Below are 24368 nucleotides of genomic sequence, written 5' to 3' on the forward strand. Positions count from 1 at the left end.
AAGAGACTGAAAGTTTTTCTAAAATCATTTTGTTTTTTTCAGACTTGCTGACTGTAATCTCAATGATCAATCCTGTGACATCATCTCTTCAGCTCTTCAGTCCTTAGATTCTCCTCTGAGAGATCTTGATGTGAGTAACAATGATCTTCAGGATTCAGGAGTGAAGCTGATCTCTGATGCTCTCAACAACACAAACTGTCATCTACAGACACTGAGGTGTGTGTCTATGGATTTCTATACTGAAGTAACATTTCAGCAGTAATGCAAAATAAAGAGTATGAAAACGTGTTGTGTGTCTGTAGGTTATCAGGTTGTATGGTGACAGATGAAGGATGTTGTTATTTGGCTTCAGCTCTGAGTTCAAACCCGTCACACCTGAGAGAACTCGACCTGAGCTACAATCACCCACAACACTCAGCACTTCAGCTGCTCGCTTATCAAAGTGATCCAAACTACACACTCAACAAACTCAAGTATGACACACAACACCAATACTGACACATACTGACCTGTGTGTGTATACATTTAACTGTATATGTTTCCCCAGAAGTGAGCAAGTTAGGAGTTTCCCATTTGATGACATTTTGGTGTAATGTTACAAAAAAAGAGATGATTCATAATGTTTTTTTTTTGTTGTTGTCAAAAATACTACTCGCTGTTTTCTTAAGTGTCTTTGTCCCTCTCTTTAGTTTGGATCATGGAGGACACTTCAGGATCACACCAGGACTGAGAAAATGTCAGTCCTGCCCTTCACATTCTCTCTTCTGCTCATTGTGTCCAAACTGTGGAAAACACAAAATCGCATCATATGACCCCTTTAACGTTGAATCAATGTTGAGAGTAGAGAATGTGAAGCTATGTCACTACGCCATCTTTTTTTCTTGTTCGATTTGGAAATACAACTGTGGTAGGTCGGTCTTTGTGTGATGTTATTGCAGTTTTTAACACAGCGAGTCGTTCAGGAAAAGCCCATGGTTCTTTCGCTTTCGATTTCTCCATACATCTAACAAAACAAGTAACGGTACATATCAAAACAATAATAGCAGCGGAGTATGATCCTCCCAAGATGGCGGCGCCAGTGCAACATAGGGCGTGATGTCAGCTTCATATTCTCTATAACCTATTTAACAGTGATTCAACGGTTATTTTTTTCGTTTGAACGTGCTTAACACCAGCCTGGCAAAGACGTATCTGTATCTTGTCTCCAAAATAATGTTTTTTAATTTCTTGCGACTGTAGTCACTCACCTTTTCTGTTTTCCTCCTGTACATCTGCTTAATACCACTCGTCATCATCAATATATTTGATATTGTTGAAATCTTGTGTCCAGATGTCTGTGATATCACACTGGATCCCAACACGGCCAACGTTCGACTCGTTCTGTCTGAGGAGAACAGGAAGATCATGTATGTTAAAGACCCACAGTCGTATCCTGATCACACGGAGAGATTTGAGCACTTTGAGCAGATTCTGTGTCGAGAGAGTCTGACCGGACGCTGTTACTGGGAGGTGGACTGGACGGGATATGCTGATGTGTCTGTGACATATAAAGGAATCGGCAGGAAAGGAGGAGGAGATGACTGTCGATTTGGATGGAACGAAAACTCCTGGAGTCTCTTCTGCACAGCTGATATATTCAGTGTGTGGCACAATAATAAAAACATTTACATAACTGCTCCTTCACCTCCATCTTATAGAGTAGGGGTGTATCTGGACCGGCTGGCCGGCGCTCTGTCCTTCTACAGCGTCTCTGACACACACACACTCACACACTTACACACATTCAACACAACATTCACTCAACCTCTGTATGCTGGATTTAGATTATTTCCTAAATCATCTGTATTTCTGTGTCAAATTGAACAACCTACTGTGATGAACATCTGAGGCTTCACATGAACAAAATCCAAATTTATTGACTTTGCAGCAAGGTCAGAGGTGATTTGGAAATGAAAGTAAATATCAATCAAGTAATGTCAATAAATTCAAATTTTGTATTATTATTCAGTGTCTGTAATTTGTCTAAGAAATATTGAAATGCATATTACAATTGTTCCATTGACAAAGTATATTCTTTCATTTCCAAACAGACACCACTCTTTAAACTTAACTTATAAATCTCTCCACATTTCATTTCAACCACCTTAAATTATTTTACAATAGTGCAATTTGACCAGCTTAAACCAGCATCAAAACAAACCAAACCAGCATATTCTGTTTTTTTTCAACAGGGCTATGACTCACACTCATAAGCTATTTATAATAAACAGTAATATTCCATGAAGAAATAGGAATTGTCATTTTTTATTTCATTGGGACTTTAAAGGGATTTTCCACCCAAAAATAAGAAGGTAGACTGTTTTTATGTAAACTGTAGCAGATGAACCAGTTAATTTTCGTAATGATCAGAATAAATGAAGTGAAGAATCTAGTGTTGAGTGTGTTGTGTCTCCAGTCCAGCAGGAGTCGCTCTGCAGCTCTTCAGTCCGCCGATAAACCCACTAAAGAAAGAAAGAAAGTCAAACATCAAGCGCTGCGTGTTCACATCACTCTGATTTTCTCTCTTTAGTGGTTTAAACAGAGTGTTGTGTGTGTGTGTTTGTGTTGAGATGTTGAGGATGACGTCACAGATGTGCTGTAAATCAGTGGGAACTGATCTGTCCATGCTGGATATTGATGATTTCATCACAGAAATCTGTCAGCTGAAGAAAGAGGTGGCGTTACTGGAGGAAAAGCTGAGGACAAGAGGAGATGAACTCAACACTGAGGTTTGGACACATTCAACATCATTTACTGCTTTTAAATGTTTGTATTTTAATACTGTTTTTAATCTCACTGTCACAGTTTATAGCTTTATCTAAATATATTTCCTCTCTGAACAGAAGTCCAGACACACACAGGACTCGGAGCTCAGCCTCACTTTACTCTGTTATACTGACACAAACCCCACAGACGCTCAGGACACTGTGTGTGACAGTAATCACACCTTGAATCAGGATGAATCTACTGATCAAACCTCCACAGAGTCTCTGGATTCTGTCTGTAACGCTGGAGAACAGCAGATCCTGAACACCAGACCACTCAACATGTGTTCTGTCACACTGATGGACTGCAGGAAACTCATGGAGATGAAAACACAAACACCAGCAGAAGAAGAAGAAGAACATCACACTGATGAAGATGAGAATCATGATGATGATGATGATGATTTCATCCCTTCAGGTATGTTTCCTCTATTGTTTTTTCAAATTATTTCACTGTCATGTCAGTTACTGTTTCATAAAAGGTGTGTTTATGTCTCAAACGCACTAAAAACATTTCTCATTCTCAGTGGACACTGATGTAGTTTCAGATGTGCTGGAGGTTGTTGTTAACGCTGTTGTGTTTGTTTCAGATGAGAGCGGTGATTCATGTTGTGATGGAGAAACGGCCTCTACATCAAAACAGCGACTGACAGCACAAACTCTTTCCTGCATCACCTGTGGAAAGACATTCAGTTCACAGAGACGTTTAGAGACACATGAGAGAAAACACACAGAACAGAAACTCTTCACCTGCACCAGATGTGACATCAGCTTTCCTACCTTACAAGAGAAGAAACTTCATTCACAAGAGCACAGAGACCAGAAACACTTTCACTGTCAGCAGTGTGGGAGAGCTTTTGTCTTCTCTTCTACTCTGAAGATTCACATGAGGACACACACTGGAGAAAAACCTTTCCACTGCAGTCAATGTGACAAATATTTCAGCACCAAAGGAAGTCTTGTTGTTCATCAGAGAATTCACACGGGAGAAAAACCGTACGCGTGTCCTCACTGTGACAAGAGATTCAACCACAAACCTTATCTGAAGAAACACATGCGTTCACACACCGATGAGAGACCGTATGAGTGCAGTGAATGTGGAAAAACCTTTAGACAGTCATATGGTCTGAAGGACCACATAAGAACTCACTCTGAGGAGAAACTCTATCAGTGTTCACACTGTGATAAACGCTTCTGTCAGAAAGTTAATCTGATAACTCATGAGAGAATTCACACTGGAGAGAAACCTTACCTCTGCTCTCACTGTGGAAGGAGATTTTCTGATCCACGTCAATTCAGAGATCATCAGAGAATTCACACTGGAGAGAAACCTTATCAGTGCAGTGTTTGTCTAAAGAGTTTCACTCGACACGACACTTTAGTGAATCACAAGAGAACTCATACAGGTGAAAGACTCTATAAATGTTCTCAGTGTGACAAGACGTTTGCTCGACCAGATGTCCTAAAAACCCATGAGAGAGTTCACACTGGAGAGAAACCTTATCACTGCTCCATCTGTGGAGAGAGATTCACTTATTTAGGAAGTTTAAATTCTCATCAGAAGAAACATGCTGAAGAACAAACTGCACTGGAATCATCATAGCGTCTTAGCTCAATGCTCACAGTTGTTTGGATTTAGAGGATTACTTTAATGGGCTCTGTGATGAACTGACCAGTTGTTGCCACTGAATGTTATCATATGCTTATTATTATAATGATCTACTTCATGAGGCTTACAATGCTGTTAAAATGTTTACAAGAACATGTAATTAAGATGAAATAAAATCAATATGTTTAGTTTGAAACTTTTAATTTTGAAATAATAATAAAAAGGATCAATGTACTGGTTAAAAAAAGATATGACCAGCCTTTTAAAATCCTTCCTCAACCTTAAATTAGCGTTTAAAAAATACACCCAAGCCTGTTTTAAGACTTAAGAAATGGGTGACCCAGTTTGCAGTCGCCTGATTCAAGCTACAGTTCCAGAAAGCATGAGAAAAGAAAGTTTGAAAATAACTGGAAACATAACAATTATTGACATACAGTATTTGTCCTTGCCATACAAAGTTCAAAAATACAACCAGGATACTTTTGTAGAAGATGTCAAAGTTGCTTTGGGGTCAATAAGAGGATGGTTAAACCAGAGTGACAATACAATGCTGTTTCTTCTGTTGTTGCTTTGCAACTCTTGCTTCATTTTTTTTGTTGAAAAAAGAATAAAGAACAAATGTGAAGTCTTTTTCTCCCTTCAATGATATGAAAATATTAGCGCCTCCATCAGGTAGAAAGTCAGAACGTGACTGCTGTTGCTGTCATTTTCCCTACATTTCATCCCTATGCCCTTCAAAGGATTTACCCTCCGGAGTGAGAGCTGGGTTGAAGGGTGTAGGGGACCAAACAACTGTTACTTGAAGTGCCTTTCTGCATCATCATCCCATGCCCACAAGGAGGCGCCGTCGTAACATAAAGAATCAGGGGGGGGCGCGAAGTGTCCATCAGTTGTACACTTTGAAATCCTTCATTCCGAAGGGCCTTTTGAAGTGGTCTGTAATCAGCACTTCGGTTCGGAATGACCCTTCAGTATGGAATTTGGGGAATGCTAGAGACAACCCACAATTCTTTGCGTCGCAACGAACCAGCGTATTTTATTTGAATAAACGGCAGCAGCTGCACATTGAATCAAAAATGTGGTGTTTAAATGTAAACAGTTTATATATTTTTTCCATTGTATTTAATCAGCAGATAGATCAGAATCAGAAAGAGCTTTATCGCCAAGTATGTTTGCACATACAAGGAATTTGTTTTGGTGACAGGAGCATCCAGAACACAGAAACAGCAACAACAGTACACAGAGACCATAACACAATAGAATACAGGACACAATGATTTAAATAAGGGCCTATGGGTATAAACAATTAAGAAATACAATACAATAAACATAAGATAAAGATATAGAGAGTAAAGCTATGTGTGTATGTAAATATGTACAAGTAAAAAATAGGAATAGACTATTGTAGTACATGATGTAGTAAATAAGAATTAGAAGTGATTTTTAAACGTTTAAAACAGTAAGGCAAGACATTTTTTAACTCTTCTGGTATTGTTTAGGATAGAAACTGACCGACTTTTTATTTCTTCAAATCATGTTATAATCGTTTTGATTAATTTGACAGGTATGAGCACAATGTGTTGGCATAGCAACGTCATACTTCCTTTTTCCAATAGCCTATGTCCTCATTTAATTCTATATGTTGAGGACCCTCGGTATATCGCATCCTTCGGAGGACTCGAGGATGCAGCCTTTCGAAACTGACTCAAATATTAAACATTTACAATGTTTTTATTAAAAGCATGAAGCGTTTACAAGTGCATATTAATAGTTTTAAAAATGAATTATTACTCATGTTCATGTAATGGGAGGAGGCTAATTAGCTTGTTTGGGTGGAATGGAGCTGGGCGCACGAGAAGCACACGGTCCCTTTAAAAGGGCGCAACATCCCTGTACTTCCGTTTTTTCCCGCTGTCATGGTGGCGTGGTTGTAGAAGGTGGTGCTAAGACTCTCCTTACATGATGTTTTATTAACAAAGTTCAAGGAGGAGCCGGAGCATATAATCAAGCCCGGCTGATGCGCATCAGCAATCATCTGATCCGCATCAGCAATTGCAGCTGATCCGCATCAGTTATCATGACTTCGACCTATCAGACCCAGCGAACTATTCAATAAATAGGCAGAGGTAACAAAAATATGGCAGGACTTTTACTCTTTGGCCCCTGGACTATACACCTCTGTAAATAGGTACGTCTTACCTGCACTTTTTCAGTCTTCGACATCGCAAGTCTGGAAAACAGCTCTGAGACAAACAGAAAAAATCTACGACAAGCTTAAAAGACTTCGACATGTCTGATACTTCCTCTTCATCAGGAAAAGAAAGTTCCACTGTCCAGGACACGGCGGCTCATTCAAGCGCTATCCAACACTCCAACCCCGGCAAGGACACAGCGACCAAGCCACCAGCTCAGCCACGGGGTCGTTCATCTCACCGATCTACTCCATCCACTTCAAAATGACGACGTCAGTCATCACCTGGATCCATTGTGCGCCAGCCTCCTTCCCCAGCATCATCTTACGCGTCGGTAACATCCACCATACCACCTATAGGGAAGTGGAACGTAGCAAGCTTATGTCAAGCCCTCTCCGACCGAGACGTCCACGTAAACAGGAAGATGACTAAACCGGATCTATACGGCCTTCTAGTCTCGCTACAGTCAAAAACTCATCCAAAGAGATCTGTATCAGAAATACAAGCCACTGACCAATTAAGATCACCCAGCACCCAGACCTCTTTCCACTTGAAACAAGCCGTCCTCCACCGACCCTCTGCAAAACTCAACTCCATCAGGTCACCGCAACAGGCCTTCAGCAAGCTCAGGCCGCGCCCCCGATGAGCAACCCGCGGGTGCCCAGCAGCTGCTTCCTCCAGCTGCATTCCAGTTTCCAGGTCCTGGAGGAACTGGAGGCTGTGGAGAAGCAGATCCAGGATTTACTTGAGAAGCAGACACGGCTGCGAGAACGTAAAACGGCACTGGAAACATCCCGGGCTGACGCTCACAAATCCGCGGTAAGTTTTCATCGTGATTGTAATACTCCTACCACTTCTACTCCGCGTGTTTCTCTGCACAGAGCCCAGGCTTCGAGAACACAATCAGCCCAAATGAACTTCACTCCTGCACCGGCACACCCACAGTGAAAGGCGCGAGCCAGGACCGGAGCGATGACCCAACTGCCGCCACCGGTCTTCGAGATCCCGACCAGGAACCGTTTTTCCGCCCTCCGCGAGACAGAATGCAACGCTGTGGTCATCGGAGACTCCTCCACTAAAGGTAAGGTGCGCACTCATTGTTTTCCTGGCGCCCGTGTTCTTGATGTCTCTGTGCAGGTACCTGCGATCCTGAAGGGCGACGCAAATGTCTGAGCTGTCGTGCTGCACGCGGGGGTGAACGACGTCAGGATGCGGCAGTCGGAGATCCTGAAGAGGGATTTCAGGAGTCCGATCGAGATGGAACGCAACGCATCGCCCACAGCGAGGATCATCGTATCAGGGCCGCTTCCTACCTACCGACGAGGGAATGAAAGTTTAGTAGACTATTTGCTCTAAATAAATGGTTGATGTCATGGTGTATTGAACAGAAGCTGCTCTTTGTTGATAATTTTGAATTTTGATAATTTTGTAAGTCAAAACGTTAACCATAGTCTGTGTTCCTCCCACTCAACTGTTATAAATGTTACTGCTTCCAAATGCATAGAGACCGTATCTGTCCCCCGAATAATACTACAAAATAATAATTTAGGCAAAACTAAGAGAAAAAATCTGATCGTGATTAAACCTGAAGACAATGTAATAAACGACCAAAACCAACTCATAAAGTTTGGCCTACTTTTCTGAAAGAGTTCGCAGACTTCTTATCGGACCTATTGGTTAACGTTGATAAAGTGATAAAGCGACGATGTCACTGATCACTATCTGTCATGACAGAGAAACAAGGCGACCCAGATGCGGTGAAAATCCGAAGATGTTTATTATATAACAAGGCAGCAATAAACAGAGAACAACCCCAACCGCGGACGTGTTGTCCGCGGTGGTAAGAACTTGAGTCCCCAATAGGATGACCACGGCGACTCGGGCTGAGGATAGGTCTCCAACACTGAGACGAGGAGGGAAGTATCTCGGGACCTCACTCGGCCCGGGACCCATGCTGAGAACGTGGCGGTTGATGACGACCAGAAGAGGAATCTGAGCTCCGTCTGCGGAAAGCTGCCTGCCGTGGGTAGAGGTGGTGAACGCCAATGAGAGCTGCCGGGACACAGCAAGAAAAACGAGACAACAGAGGAGGGAAAGACTTAACTTGACCAGACGAGACGAAAACCAAGACTATGACAAGACTAGGGAAAAACTTCTACAGACGAGCCGCAGCTACGTCTGGGGCAGTCTGAAACTATGGCTAATACAAGCAACGATCAGACAACAGACAAGATACACTGAGGGAATATAAGGGGAAAAATAATGAGATGGAAAAGGTTGGCAGGTGTGGAGTAATTACGGGAACGAGTGCTTAATGAGTAGCATGTCAGCAGGCGTGTAGGTGCGGAGTGGAAAATCACCAGTGCGGGAAAGCCTAAGGAGACACGAGGGCGGGGTGAAATACGCAGACACCGAGCACGCGGTCAGCCAGCGGCTTACCACGTGCTCGACAATAACAACACAACCCACGTGCAGATGAAACCCCGACCAGACCAAGACCGTAACACTATCTTATAACTTGTACACTGCGCACTGCAGAAATCAGTCGCTTAACTCTTATCGACAGGGTAGAACAATTACCTCGACTACTAAAGATAGTTTCGCAAAGAGCGTGCCAGATCTAACCATATCATTAAATACAGAATCGCTCGATTCTCGCCCAACTAAAACAAACACTGATCACATAATGGTGACATCAAACCAGTTATTTTCAATAAAACATGAACAGAAAAAAACTGTTTATTCTCAATAATATAAATAAATAAAGATGTTAATGGTGTTTGTGGCTGAAGTCAGTTGTAGTTGTTGTGTTTTATTTCTTTGTGTTCTTGTTGTTTCTGTGTCCATCAGTGATTCTGCTTGTTATCACTTCATTATCTCATTCACTCCAACATTCAGTGCCACATTTATCAGCCTGTAGTATGCACACTAAGCAGTGTTGATTTCATCTGGGCTAACCCATGTGGGGCCTACATGGAACCCACGGACAAAACCAGCTCAGACCCAGAAGACAGCCCACATCAAACCCTTCTGGACCCATGTGTCTTTGCTGGCTGGGACGTGGCAGCCTCCACCTGCACGCTGGTGTAATTTATGTTTAACATTAAACTTCTGAATTCTAACAAATGTTGAGGGCTGTATTTTATTTGTTTAGATGCACAAATATTCACAACATCATCATTATGACAATAAACTGTTTCCATCACCTTAATGTGCATTTGAACTAAGGCAAACTCAAGATAAAATCACGTTAAATTTCTTTGATAATTCTGAGATTATCTTCGCATGTGCATTTCCATTTAGGCTTTTTTATATGCATTTTCAATACATCTAAATAGTTTGATAGAAAAACCCTCAGAGATTGCACATTCCGTTACTTCTCCCCACCCCACTAACTTGCTGGATCTGACACGCCCCCTTAGAGGCTGTGTCCACGGAGGCGTTTACGCCTGCGGCTGATGTGTTTTTTCAATTGTTTCCTATGGAAACGCCGCGCTTTTAAAAAAAGCCATCAGCTGACGTTTTTTTTCCGCACTCTGCGCTGGTGCTATGCGTTTTTCCCACGATCAGCGCCGGTGTTCGACCGAGCGCCCAGAGTTGAAAATTGCTCAACTTTGGGCAGAACGATGCGCCTGCAGCGGACGTTTTCAGCCACGTAAATGCGCCTCGGTGGACACAGCTCCTCAAGCACCTCAGAATTTACAAACTAAGCACTGCTCAAACCTAATACAGTCCCCTTCAGTCATACTACAAAAACAGTGTGTGTGTGTTTATTTGGACAGAGACACTGAAGAGTTGAGTAAATTAATCATAATTCCGGCGTATAGCAGTTGAGTGAATGTTGTGTTGAATGTGTGTATGTGTGTGAGTGTGTGTGTGTCAGAGACGCTGTAGAAGGACAGAGTGCCGGCCGAACAATCCACAAACACTCCTACTCGATTAGATGAAGATGAAGGAGCAGGTATGTTCTTGGTTTTATTGTTGTGCCAAACGTTAAATCCATTGGAATTGCAGAAAATACTCCAGGATTTGTCATCAAGTCCAAACATACTATTACTGGCTTCTTTCCTGCTGGTTTCTTTATAGCTCACGGCTATACGGGCCCACACTTTCCATTCAGCCTCCCAGTAACAACGTCCGGTCAGACTCTCTCTACTCAGAACCTGAGGAACACCTTCAAATCTGTCTGGATGATCAGGATACGGCTGAGGATCTTTCACATATGTGACCTTTTTGTTCTCTTCAGACAGCATGAGGTGAACGTTGGCTGTGTTTGGATCCAGTGTGAGATCACATAAATCTGAATGAAAAACGACAGCATTAAAACATCTATAAGACATTAGAACATGTAAAAGGTCTAAATGTGTGAGAGTAAAAACCTACATTTCTGCAGTCCCGGTTTAACCCTGCAAAGTCCTCCATAGTCTAAACTAAAAACAGACAAACAGTCACACATGAAGAGCACTTACTGGCTGATATGATGAACAGTCTCCTGTCAAACTGAGACGCTGATTTTCCACCACAAGATACTTGGTGAATTTGATGTTCTTGGCATAGTTTGGCTGCAAACATTTTGGGGCGGTTTCCCGTACAGGGATTAGATTAATCCAGGATTTAAATTAGGACATTTAAGTAGTTTTACAATCGTGATTTACAAAAAACATTACTTCTGTGCATTTTTAGAAAAAAAACATCCCCTCCCTCCCGGAACGTAAAATCTCACTTCAAGCAGAATGCAATAGTTGGCAGCCCTGTTGTGGACATTTGGACACCACTATGTATAAAAACAAGTACACACACACACAGGTCAGTATGTGTCAGTCATAGTGTTGTGTGTCATACTTGAGTTTGTTGAGTGTGTAGTTTGGATCACTTTGATAAGCGAGCAGCTGAAGTGCTGAGTGTTGTGGGTGATTGTAGCTCAGGTCGAGTTCTCTCAGGTGCGACGGGTTTGAACTCAGAGCTGAAGCCAAATAACAACATCCTTCATCTGTCACCATACAACCTGATAATCTACAAACATACAGATATAAAAGCTAACATCATGAGTTATTATGTTGAATTTTGTTAGTTCTTAACCTGATAAAAGTCAATCACACCTCAGTATATGTAGATGACAGTTTGTGTTGTTGAGAGCATCAGAGATCAGCTTCACTCCTGAATCCTGAAGATCATTGTTACTCACATCAAGATCTCTCAGAGGAGAATCTGAGGACTGAAGAGCTGAAGAGATAATTCTACAAGACTCAACTGTGAGATTACACTCAGCAAGTCTGAAAGAGAATAAAACAATTCCCATGACTCTCTTGAAAATGAAATTCAGCATTAAGTTAGTTAGTCATTTGTAATAGCATTTTTGTTCCATTGCTACTGAAGTCACATTAAATTAATTGCCGTTAGCCACTCGTTACGGCTTGACATTATAATTTTGCACTTAAAACGCACGGAGCAAGTTTGTTTGCTGTTTGATCCGTGGCCCATTCAAGTCGTTAAGGCTTTGTTTTGCTAATCGAGAAGGCGTGTTCCAGCTGTATTCTGTTCGCGCGAATCTCAGCGTCGGTAAGCGTCAGCGGAAGCGTCAGCCCTCCTCGTGTGAAGACCGACGAGTGTAAAGACCTGCGACTCTACCTGCGCGACTCCACCGAGCAAAGACACCAGCAAGGCACATCACTATATTTAACATAAGCTTTGTTTTATTTACGTGTATACTAACACCATGTGTTTCAAGTTTATTCCTGTACTCCACCGCATACAGCGTTCTCACCCAAGACGCAAGGCACGACGCGCTCACTTTCACGCACGTCCCATTCACACATCCCCTTCTACACCTCTGTCTCTCTCTATGGGTCTCTGGAACTGCCAGTCAGCTGTGAACAAGACTGACTTCATCCATGAGTTTGCCAGCCAGTCTGACATTCACATTCTTGGTCTTACTGAGACATGGATTCATCCTGAAGGCTCAGCCACACCCGCTGCTCTCTCCACAAACTACTCCTTCTCTCACCCTCCCCGCCAAACTGGAAGAGGAGGAGGCACAGGTTTGCTTATCAACAATAATTGGAAATATTCCCCACTATCTTCCCTATGCAACAACCATTCATTTGAATACCATGTTGTTAATATCACTTTTCCCACTCAGCTTAGTGTTGTTGTATTTTAAAGCCCCCCAGGTCCTCTTCACAACTTCATTGAAGAGTTAGATGTGCTGCTCTCATCATTCCCGGAGGATAGCGGCCCTCTTGTAGTCTTCGGGGACTTCAACATCCACCTAGAGAAACCCTATGCCTCTGACTTCCACACCCTCACCGCCTCGTTCGACCTCACGCGCCTCGCCACAGCCTGTACTCACAGATCAGGAAACCAGCTTGATCTCATCTACACCCGTAACTCCACCACAGATAACATTCAAGTCACACCTCTTCTCATTTCTGACCACTTCTTCATCACTTTCAACATACTCCTTCCTATATGTACTACACCAACACCACCACCCGTTTATTTTAGATGGAACCTCCGCTCTCTTCTCTCCTAGCACCCTCTCTGCTAAAGTCACATCCTCTCTTCCCTCCAACTTTGCATCTCTAGATGCTGACACCGCCACCGACACCTTATGCTCAACACTTACATCCTGTCTAGATAACCTTTGTCCTCTGTCCTCCAGACCAGCCCGCGCCACCCCCTCCTGCCCCCTGGCAGTCTGACATCCTCCGTGAATAACGGAGTACACTCAGGGCTGCTGAAAGGAAATGGCGCAAGACCAAGAATCCTGCTGACCTAGGGGACTACCAGTCACTACTGTCCTCCTTCTCTGCTAGTGTTACCACAGCTAAAACGTCTTTCTATACCACCAAGGTAAGCAATGCGCCTAACACTCTGCAGCTTTTCAAGACGTTTAACTCTCTTCTTTGCCCCCCTCCTCCCCCACCCACTTCATCTTTGACCGCGGAGGACTTCGCTGTATTTTTCACTGAGAAAACATCATCCATCAGCGAACAATTCTTAGCACCTCAGACCTCGGTACACACAAACATTGAACTCTCCTCTCCACCCCACCCCACCTAACTGACACTGAAGTCACCAGACTTCTCTCCAGCCACCCCACCACCTGTCCCCTTGACCCAATACCCTCCCATCTCCTTCAGGCCACATCCAGCACACTCGCACCTGCACTCACACACATCATTAACACCTCCCTGCTCACCGGCACCTTTCCATCCACATTCAAACAGGCCCAGGTCACACCCCTACTGAAGAAACCCACATTGGACCCCTCTACTACCGACAGTTACAGACCTGTCTCTCTCCTCCCATTTATTGCAAAAACACTTGAAAGGGCAGCTTTCAACCAGGTGTCGTCCTACCTATCCCAGAACAAACTACTGGATGACAAGCAGTCTGGCTTCAAAACAAACCACTCCACTGCTATCGGTCGGTCACAGAAGCACTGCGGCTAGCCAAGGCGGGATCTAAATCCTCGGTCCTGATTCTGCTAGACCTATCTGCAGCGTTTGACACCGTCAATCACCAGATACTGCTAGCAGCCCTGTCATCACTAGGAATCTCAGGCTCTCCTCTCCGCTGGTTCAAATCCTACCTCTCCGGCAGATCCTTCAGGGTGTCATAGAGGGGCTCGCTGTCCACTGCCCACCACATGATCACTGGGGTCCCTCAGGGATCAGTGCTTGGACCGCTACTTTTTTCCATCTACACGTCATCCCTGGGACCCATCATACGGGCACACGGCTTCTCCTATCACTGTTATGATGACGACACCCAGATCTAAATCTCGTTTCACCCAGACGATACCACTGTAGCAGCTCGCATTACTGCCTGCCTAGAGGACATCTCGGCTTGGATGAAAGAGCATCACCTCCAGCTGAACCCTGCCAAGACAGAACTACTCGTAGTTCCGGCACACCCCACGGTGCAACACGATCTCACCATCCGACTTGGCAATACCACAATCACTCCTTCTAAAACAGCCAGGAACCTCAGAGTCATATTTGATGAACAGTTGTCCTTCAATGATCACATTGCAAAGACAACGTGGTCATGCCGATATGCCTTATTCTACATTAGAAAGGTTAGACCCTATCTCACTGAGCATGCGGCACAACTCCTTGTCCAGGCCCTGGTAATCTTAAGGTTGGACTACTGCAATGCTCTCCTTGCTGGTCTTCCTGCAAAGGCTATCAAACCGCTCCAGCTGGTTCAGAACGCAGCAGCACGCCTCATCTTCCAACAGCCCAAAAGGGCTCACGTGACGCCCCTTTTCATCTCCCTCCACTGGCTACCGGTTGAAGCCCGTATCAGATTCAAGTCACTAATGCTTGCCTACAGGACTATCACTGGATCTGCACCGACATACTTTCACACCCTCCTACACTCCTACACCCCATCAAGATCCCTGCGTTCTGCAAACCAGCGGCGTCTTGTACTGCCTTCCCATAAGGGCAGTAAATCGCTTTCCCGCTCATTCTCATTCACAACTCCTTCCTGGTGGAACATTCTTCCTAATTCGGTCCGGTCAACCACATCTCTCACAACATTCAAAAAACTACTTAAAACCCACCTCTTCTGTGAATACTTGACAGACAGATGAAAAAAAAAAAAAAACACTAACCCTCTCCTTTCTCTCAACAGGTAGTGGCTAGCTTTTGGTAAAACTAGTAACTTTGTATTGGCACCTATTGCACTATTGCTCCTGTATGACATATCGCTTATTGCTCCTTATACTCTTTGTAAGTCGCTTTGGATAAAAGCGTCTGCTAAATGACTAAATGTAAATGTAAATGTAATACTCACAGAGCTCTTGTGCAGTTGTTGACAGCCGGTATGAGTCTTCTTCTGCCCTCCTGTGTTGTGTTGTATTTCTTCAGATCAAACTCATCCATCACCTCCTCTGACATCTGAAGCATGTAGGCTATTGCTGAACAGTGAGCGGCCGAGAGTTTCTTCTCTGAGTGTTTGTCTGATCTCACAAACTCCTCGATCTCTCTGTACAGAGTCTGATCTTTCACTTCAAACAGACACAAGAACAGATTGATGGATCTTTCAGCTGACAGACCATCATTACCCTTGATTTGATCTTTGATGTACTGTGTGGTTTTCTTGATGGTTTGTGAGGTGTCCACCGTGTGTGTCAGTAGATCGTGTAAGAGTCTCTGATTGGACTCCAACAAGAGGCCCAGCAGAAACCTCAAGAAAAGATCCAGATGACCAGTTTCACTCTCAAGACCTTTATCTACTGCACCTTTAAGCAGATTATACAACGGTTGAAAATCTCCAAGCACTGTGAGAGTACTGCATGTACAGCAGTGAAACCAGTAGAACGCCGCGAGGAACTCCTGAAGACTGAGATGTATGAAGCTGTAGATCTTCCTCTGATGAATGACAGATTCCTCCTTAAAGATCTCAGTACAGATGCCAGAATACAGCGAGGCGTCAGTGATGTCTATCCCACACTCTCTCAGATCCTCCTCATAGAACATCACATTGCCCTTCATCAGCTGTTTGAAAGCCACTTCAGCCAGTTTCACAATCACTTCTCTGTTGATCTCTGGATCTCTCTCTGGATCATACTTCTCATTCTTCATCTTCATCTGGATCAGCAGGAAGTGGATGTACATTTCACTCAGAGTTTTGGGGATTTCTTCACTGTGATCTTGTGTCAGGATCTTCTGAAGCACAGTGGAGGAGATCCAACAGAAGACCGGTATGTGACACATGATGTGGAGGCTTCTCGCTCTTCTAATGTGGGATATGATTCTGCTGGCTTGATGCTCGTCGCTGATTCTCTTCCTGAAATATTCCTCCTTCTGAGCGTCGTCGAATCCCTGGATTTCTGTCACACGCGTGATGTATTTGGAGGGGATCTGATTGGCTGCTGCTGGTCTGGAGGTGATCCAGATGAGAGCGGAGGGAAGCAGATCTCCTTTCATGAGGTTTGACATCAACACGGCCACTGATGAAGCGTCCGTCACATCAGAAACTTTCTCACTGTGGTCTGAAAACATCCGTGTCATTCTGCTTTCATCCAGACCATCAAAGATGAACACAACTTTACACTCCTCATAAATCTGAGAGTCCACATCTTGAAGTTCAGGATGAAAGTCCAGCAGAAGTTTGTGAAGACTGTAGCGATGCTCTCGAATCAAGTTCAGCTCTCGAAACGGAAGCAGGAACATGAAATCTACGTCCTGATTGGCTGTTCCCTCGGCCCAATCCAGAATGAACTTGTGCACAGAGACTGTTTTTCCAATTCCAGCGATGCCTTTAGTAAGAACGCTCTTGATTTTGTGTCTTTGATGAGATTGAGGTGTGAAGATGTCATTGCAGTAGATTGGAGTGTCTTGTAAGTCTTGTGTTCTTCTGGGCTGTTTCTCCATGTGTAAAACCTCATGTTCTTCATTCACTCCTTCACTCTCTCCCTCTCTGATGTACAGCTGTGTGTAAATTCTCTTCAGGAGCGTTTGATTCTCTTGTGCTTTCATTCCCTCAAATAAACTCTCATACTTGTTCTTCATGATGCTTTTGTGTTTGTGTTTCACTCTCTGCAGAACATCATCCACTGATTCATCATGACAATCCTGCTGCATGTCTTCAGTCTCCTCCAGTAGGTCTGATTCTGTCTTGTTCCACATCTTCTCACTGCTGAGAAAAGAGCAGCAAAAATTACAATTACAGTCATGAGAACAACCATCATGAATAATACACACAGTGATATGATGTGTCATAGGGTTGTCGAATGCCCAGAAGCTGGGACCATCTTACTTTAACTGTTAGGTTTTAGTTTCCCACATGAATAAATATAACCTATTGTATGCAAGGCCATGGAGAGAAGGGGGCCGAGATTCTTTGTCTGTTAGGTTATAAACGGACACACCTGCTTGTAGATACCTTGTTATACCTTATTTGGTCATAAGATGAAACCTAAACATAATTCGCTTGCAGCTGTTCTTGTGTTATTTTTCTGTACCTAATATAAAGGGCTGCCTGTGTGGAAACAAACGAGTGAGAAATCTAACGCGAATACAATCCTGTGTTGGACTCGTATTCCCAGAACTCTGCTTAGAATATTCTCTCACAACATCCAACCCATTTATGAATTTGGTCTGATTATATGAGGAAACCTAGAGTTCAAAGGGAACTGTGATCCAAACATAGAAAGAAACATAGAGTTTAAAAGGAACTTAAGAGTTTTAACAGTAACACATCTGTCAAGTTTGAGTCAAGACTGTGATAGACTGCATGCAAGTACTAACCGAGGATCAGAGTTCACTGCTCCATCACTGAATACAGATGACTGCCTCACGGATGGATCATACTGAACTGACACACAGCTGGGTTCTGGAGATGCCGCTCTAGGTCTCTTCAACCTGTTGAGATTAAAGGGCCGCTATCCCAGAAAATGCACTTTTAAATGTTTATCTACCAGAAATTGAGTCGCGTGTGTGCAGAAACACCCTGTAATTATACAAATCCATCTATTCTTCTTTTTGTAATCGCCTTTAAACCACAACAGTGACGCAAAACAGGCTGTTGGCGATCCCCTATCAATCTGATGTCACGTTGTTTTCGCCTGCCCATGACCGCTCACAGACTCTGTCTTGTGAGCGGGTAGTTCCACCTTCCGCCAGAGACATGATGTCAGCCATTTTCAGGCAAGAGCAGATGTAGCCACTAGCCAGCGACATAAATGTCTAAGAAACAACAAATGTGTGCTGTTGCTGGGTGTGAAATGGAACATAAAAGGAGGCCGGGAGGAGACCTTTCCGATGAGCCCGTGTTCGATGATGACTTAGCGTTCGGGAAGAATTTACTTTTTTCGGATTGACAAACCAACATTGAACATCCGTATCTCTGGTCTGGAAAGACTTAGAGAAACGAGACCGAACTCGTTGGAAAGGTCTCCGCCGGGCAGAGGTGTAAAGTCCAGGGGCCAAAGAGTAAAAGTCCTGCCATATTTTTGTTTCACCCATGAACCCATGAGCTGATTTCACCAGAGGAGGAACCAAGTCATTCCTTTCAAGTCACAAGCAAGTCTCAAGTCACATCCAAGTCCTCAAAGAGTGAAAGTTCATGAGATAATTAAGTGAGTAATGAAATGATGATTGAGCATTAGTGATGAACACCTGCTGTTAACAATCAACATCACTGAAGAAAAGAGAAACACAAGAACTACAACTGACTTCAGCCACAGCCTTGGATGACAACAGCTGAAAGAAAGAAAACAACAACAACATTGCCACCATAATTGTGCTCAGTGTTTGCTTTAGTTGAGCTCTTGAGCCTTTAAGTCATTCAAAGAGATTTGCCTCTAAGCAATTACAAAATTGTTTTACAGCAAACATTTGTGCAATGCTGAATCAAATCTTAAAAGAACAGAACAGATTATACTTTGCACGAATGAGTGTTTCTGGTTTAAATCTCTCTGGGTTTATTAAACACGTTCGGATATTAAAAAACTCCTAAATTAATGTCACAATAATGCTTCAATATTGAGATAAAAACTCTGATCAGGCTTTTACACATGAACATTTATCATATGAAGCTCAACAGTGGTGACAATAATTAGTCATACTGCAGTGCATTATGGGAGTTTTTCATTCATTGCAGCATGAAGCGTTTTGTTGATTGTCACCATTGTTGAGCTTCATATGCTGGTTCTTGATGTCTGTATGTGTCTAGAAAGTGCTGGAGTTCAAGTTTTTATATGCGTTACATTTATTTAAAATTAATTTACTGAAACTATTAGAGAAACATTTTGCTTGAACGCTGTGGGGTCACTGGGTTTATTATGTAAAACCTAAACATAGATGTGAAAAAAGATATTTAGGCTGTAAACAGGTCAGTGCCTGATGATTATCTCATCATATGAAAACAGTGAAGAGTTGCTCACTGCACAGCTCTGATCTCTCTGCTTTACAACAGCACATGCATTGACACAGAGAGAAATCTAACACAGGGGTCAAGGGTCAAGAGCCCAACTAAAGCAAACACTGATCTCTCTGCTTTACAACAGCACACGCATTGACACAGAGAGAAATCTAACACAGGGGTCAAGGGTCAAGAGCCCAACTAAAGCAAACACTGATCTCTCTGCTTTACAACAGCACATGCATGGATACAGAGAGAAATCTAACACAGGGGTCAAGAGCCCAACTAAAGCAAACTCTGATCTCTCTTCTTTACAACAGCACATGCATTGATACAGAGAGAAATCTAACACAGGGGTCACGGGTCAAGAGCTCAACTAAAGCTAACACTGATCTCCATGATGGTGGCATCATTTTAACCAATAAAACATCAACATCTGATCCTCTGTGATTCTCAATAACAGCAGGTGTTCATCACTAATGCGCAATCATCATTTCATTAGTCACTTAATTATCTCAATAACTTTAACTCTTTGAGGACTTGGATTTGACTTGAGACTTGCTTGTGACTTGAAAGGAATGACTTGGTTCCTCCTCTGGTGAAATCAGCTCATGGGTTCATGGGTGAAACAAAAATATGGCAGGACTTTTACTCTTTGGCCCCTGGACTATACACCTCTGGAAATATATGTGGTGTGTTTTGAGCTGAAACTTTACAGAGACATTCTGGGGATACCACTGACTATTCTTACATTGCAGAAAACACCTGGATTAGCGGCCCTTTAACCAAAGAAGGTTTTGTCTATTTAACTAAAACACTGGATAGTGCTGATGTAACCGGTCCTACTCGCCCCGCTCTGCGCGGGCCTCGAACCGGTGTCGGTCCGGATGGGAGACGGGCGCTCTAACGAGGAGGCTAAAAACCGCAGTCTCTAGCGTCTGTCGCTAGAGCGTCTCTGTTGGTCGGGGAGTGAGGTTTACACACTGCACAGCTTTACACTAGCTGGCCTCCGTTACACTGACAGTGTTGCTTGAATTCATTGTGAGATGCTTTGGAATAAAGTGTCTATTAATAAATAAATAGCTTTCTTACTGTACCTGGGGTCAGAGTTCACTGCTCCATCCCTGAAATCTATGGGGTCCAACATTGACTGATTACTCTTCAATGACACACGGCTAGGCTCAGGAGATGATGTTCTGGATCTCTTCAACCTGTTGATGCTGAGAAAAGACAAATGTAAATGATTTTGTTAATGACTATGGTTCAATAATCTAATAGGGGAAAAGTTAAATCAAAGTATTAAATGCATTAGGTGCAGTTTGCCGTGTGCTCTAATACCTGGGGTCAGAAGTCACTGCACCATCACTGAATATAGGCGGCTGTCTCATGGACTGGTCACTCCTCACTGACACACAGCTCGGTTCTGGAGATGATACTCTGGGCATCTGGCTCTGATAAACCTCGACCTCCTCCTCTTTTACCCCATGACGACTCATTGTGGAGGGCTGGAGTTGATAACTCCTTACGCAGTCAAGAAGACCTTTATGTGAAAACACAAATGCTTCTCAAAAGTGTTCTCAAAGTTAACAATAACGTTCTTGGAGTAACATAAAAATTGCGTTTTAATTACATGCCATTCTAAAAAGTTGGTATAAAACATTATCATTACCAAAGATCTGGAGATCTGGAAAACATCTGCTGTGTAAAAGCATCTGATAAACATCTTAGAAAGAGCAGTTTTACATCCATTCTAAATCATAAACATCATACAGACGTCTTCTAGTTGTCTAATATAACATGTGACAGCAGACGTCTCCGAGACATACCGCAGATGAGCAAACTATTAGGCTTGTTCGACTTGATGCGGCGCCGCAAGATCCGACAGGCGGATGACATGCATCAAAGTACCGCGAGAGCGATTCGAAAAACCATAAAAAGTTTGCTTTCGAATCGCTCTCGCGGTACTTTGATGTCATCCGCCTGTCGGATCTTGCGGCGCCGCATCAGGTTGAATAAGCCTATTTATTGCAGATATGCTGTCAAATGTAGGCTATCATGTGTGCTATCAGGGTACGTTAGTGGAACTAAAAAACATCATAACATGTTATCATAACATTGTGAATGTTAGCAAAACGTTGCTAGAACATTTTTCCGCCCATATTCAATAGTCAGTGTAGTGTGAGTACATAAAGATTTACGTAAATGATTTTTATCGACGCTATGTTTCCACCGTTGTGGTTTCACCAGACGCTTGAAAACCATATCAAACCATTTTAATGCCGTTTGAAACGTCGTGTAAAAAGCGCACTACACCAACAACAGCATTTTATTAACGCAATAAAACCCAAGAACATATGAACTTACCACATCAGGCAGATTTTAAACGCCCATTGTTTTAGTTTAAAGTCCCGTGATGGCGTCTCTCTGTTTCTTTCACTTTCGTTTCTGGTCATGTGGAGACTTGATCCCTCCGGAAGAAAAAAGAATTAAGATGCCACCACTGATTAAACTATTGCTATAAACTGTACATAAACCGACACTGAGTAAGCATACGCATTAAGAATATCATCAATTAACATTCATCCTTAAAATATAAATTTAACATATAAACATTTTGGCGGCCGCGGCACCATAATTTTTCCCGCAACTGCATTTTCAAAATAGCCCAATTGTGCGGGAAAACCGCGACCCTGGCAACACTGGCGCTAGGGCTTACAGCGAACCGGGCAGGGCCAATAGGCCCTTTTCACAATGACGTCACTTAACTTCCGCCTTTTCGCAAAGCAGTGTATCATAACATCCGTCTTGCTACAAACAAGAAGAAGAAGAAGAACTTCCGTTTTGCCGTCGCACTGGAATTTAACAACAGTGAGAAAAAAAACTGACAGAACACGTATTCAAGTACTTATCCTAGCACCTTCGCTAACACAAAAAGAAAACAAAACACTTACCTTCATAATCAAACAGGTACTGTTCAACGAAGAATTTGTATCCTTTCTCTAGCTTTGATCTTGCCGTTAGCGAAAATTTGTCTGCAAGACGTTGTACATCATCTAGACGTTTTTGTGGCAGATGTGCAAGCCACTTGGTAAACTCCATTCTGAGGCGCTAGCGGATTAGCGGAAGTAACTTCTTCTTGAGTTTTACTGGCGGTTGGCAAACCAGCTTATAGGTGCATTACCGCCACCTTATGAACTGGAGTGCTAGCGGAAGTAACGATACACTGCTTCGCAGCAGAACAGAAGATGCGTGACGTCATGTGAAAAGGGCGTATAGCCTCGGACGTTTAGCTCGGAGACTGAAATCATGCCAGCCAGAGGGAGATGAATGACACCACACGTGTCAATTCACAAACAGGAAATTGAACTTGCGTGATTTTTTATTTGTTAATGTCTCGCGGGCGAAAAGTTTGTTGTAACGCAAGCGTTACTGAACATGTACCGAGTAAAATATTACTGAAATTGATTAGTAATGCCTTACACTACTGTGTTACAGCAAAAAGTAATAAGTTACTGTAATACATTACTTTTGTAACGCATTACTCCCAACACTGGTTGTAAGTAAACTCTGCAGGACAGTGTGTCCCTAGGATAAGGACGGAAGATATTACTTTCTTTGAGTTATTGCTTATATTGCTACATCAAGAATAAAAGACTATTCTTTTACATTTCTTGACTACTGTTGAATGTTCCATAAAGGTTGATATTGGTGAAGGTGTTGCAATACACAGTGAAAAATGGAAGAAGATTCAGGCTAATTTAAAGGACAGCTTGTTTGTAAAAGAACTGGCAGTGTGCATTTGGGGAACAAGCACACTGGCCAACTGTAGCCTGGAAGGAAAAAGTTGGCCCACCACAAAATCAGATCCTAGGCTCCCTCTGACACCTCACACATAGAGCAATTAAAGGTAAGTGAAATGTGAACTGCACTGAAAATAAATGATACTTTGGACAAACTTTACTCTAAATTACTCTAATTACTCTAATTTGTTACAGCCATGCTACAGTTTTTCTCAAATTATATTAAGGATTTGGTTCAGACCTTTACTTTAATATGAGCCAAAATTTGACATTGACACAAAGCATTGAATTAATCAATTAAAATAAATTACTTTATTGGGTCAACACAATTTATTTGGCTTAAATTAAATTAAACTGTAACTTCATGTCTCTTATTGTCAAGAGAAACTTTTAATAAGTTTCCCTTCTATACAAATGCATAACTCTTCATAACAATGGTAACCTCTTAAATACACAATTAACAAAAACTCATTAAAATACCAACTGAACTTAATAGTAAACATTAATAATCTCCTCCTGTTCTCATCTTGATTTATATGCATAAAATAACACTTATTTTGACATTACTCTCATTTACCACTCCATTGCAGAGCATGCTGGGAACTGAAAATCTTCCATGTCATAAGTAATTTCAGGAAAAACGAATAAAATAAACCACTAAAACCATAAAAGTGTCAGTGTCATTATAGGATCAGTATTGACCAAATACAGTAACCATTTACCTTGATAGTGGAAACGGAGGTTTATAAGATGCTTCTTTCACAGTCCTGTCTGGTCCCTGTTTCATATGTTTCTCTCCCTCTATTACTAACAAAATAATTGGTTCTTACTAGATGTTTCTATGCGACAACTTTTATTCTTTTATGTAACCTGTTAAATGTTTTTAGCTGTGCAATTGATTGATCTGCTGTATGTCCTTTCTCCTAGGTTGCTTTCAAAAGTGGCTGGAAGGCAAAGATTTGGAGGAAGCGGAGCTGAAAGCCAGAGCGGGAAAAAAATTCAAGATATCAACAAAAAATTAAATTAAAAAAGTGAATTTGCATATACAGGTGCTGGTCATATAATTAGAATATCATCAAAAAGT

General features: G+C 42.5%; 3 protein-coding genes across 7 annotated transcripts in view; 2 read left to right on the forward strand and 1 right to left on the reverse strand.

Annotated features, from left to right (window-relative positions):
* The window catches only part of LOC130552881 (NLR family CARD domain-containing protein 3-like), a 69944-nt gene that overhangs the window by 3286 nt on the left and 42290 nt on the right, over positions 1–24368 (forward strand). Inside the window, exons 3-6 of one of the 2 annotated variants that reach the window (XM_057331547.1) lie at positions 43–216; positions 303–473; positions 690–736; positions 1331–2765. In XM_057331547.1, the coding sequence (XP_057187530.1) occupies positions 43–216; positions 303–473; positions 690–736; positions 1331–1887 (949 nt within the window). In that variant the 3' untranslated portion in view covers positions 1888–2765. Of the gene's footprint in view, positions 1–42; positions 217–302; positions 474–689; positions 737–1330; positions 2766–24368 lie in introns of those variants that run through there. The other variant, XM_057331549.1, reaches the window with a different exon arrangement.
* Positions 2882–5038, forward strand: LOC130552915 (zinc finger protein 501-like). The gene is made up of 2 exons (XM_057331603.1): positions 2882–3222; positions 3395–5038. The coding sequence occupies exons 1-2, from the start codon at positions 3087–3089 to the stop codon at positions 4405–4407; spliced, it is 1149 nt and encodes a 382-aa protein (XP_057187586.1). The 5' UTR covers positions 2882–3086; the 3' UTR covers positions 4408–5038.
* Positions 5535–21969, reverse strand: LOC130552869 (NACHT, LRR and PYD domains-containing protein 3-like). Of its 4 annotated transcripts, XM_057331523.1 has the most exons (10): positions 21849–21969; positions 20823–21024; positions 20582–20704; positions 20236–20263; positions 17870–18003; positions 15411–17258; positions 11705–11878; positions 11448–11618; positions 10989–11035; positions 5535–10905 (listed from the first exon to the last, which is right to left on the reverse strand). In XM_057331523.1, exons 2-10 carry the CDS (start codon positions 20978–20980, stop codon positions 10376–10378), a joined length of 3213 nt encoding a protein of 1070 aa, XP_057187506.1. In that variant the 5' UTR covers positions 20981–21024; positions 21849–21969; the 3' UTR covers positions 5535–10375. The 4 variants fall into 4 exon arrangements, with proteins under 4 accessions (XP_057187506.1, XP_057187507.1, XP_057187509.1 ...); XM_057331524.1 differs by lacking the exon at positions 20236–20263 and having other exon boundaries at positions 17870–17983; positions 21849–21968; XM_057331526.1 differs by lacking the exons at positions 17870–18003; positions 20236–20263 and having other exon boundaries at positions 15411–17255; positions 21849–21968.

This window comes from Triplophysa rosa, linkage group LG4, assembly GCF_024868665.1.
Source record: "Triplophysa rosa linkage group LG4, Trosa_1v2, whole genome shotgun sequence".
NCBI lineage: Eukaryota > Metazoa > Chordata > Actinopteri > Cypriniformes > Nemacheilidae > Triplophysa > Triplophysa rosa.

What these genes read in the sequence shown, in the direction of transcription:
- LOC130552869 (XM_057331523.1), bottom strand. Translation starts at nt 20,980, where the DNA reads ATGAGTCGTCATGGGGTAAAAGAGGAGGAGGTCGAGGTTTATCAGAGC. An exon ending in GCAGTGAACTCTGACCCCAG is followed by an intron (nt 20,264 to 20,581) that starts GTACAGTAAGAA and finishes CTTTGGTTAAAG; the next exon opens with GGCCGCTAATCCAGGTGTTT. An exon ending in TAAACCGGGACTGCAGAAAT is followed by an intron (nt 10,906 to 10,988) that starts GTAGGTTTTTAC and finishes TTTTTCATTCAG; the next exon opens with ATTTATGTGATCTCACACTG.
- LOC130552915 (XM_057331603.1), top strand. Translation starts at nt 3,087, where the DNA reads ATGTGTTCTGTCACACTGATGGACTGCAGGAAACTCATGGAGATGAAA. An exon ending in TGATGATTTCATCCCTTCAG is followed by an intron (nt 3,223 to 3,394) that starts GTATGTTTCCTC and finishes TGTTTGTTTCAG; the next exon opens with ATGAGAGCGGTGATTCATGT.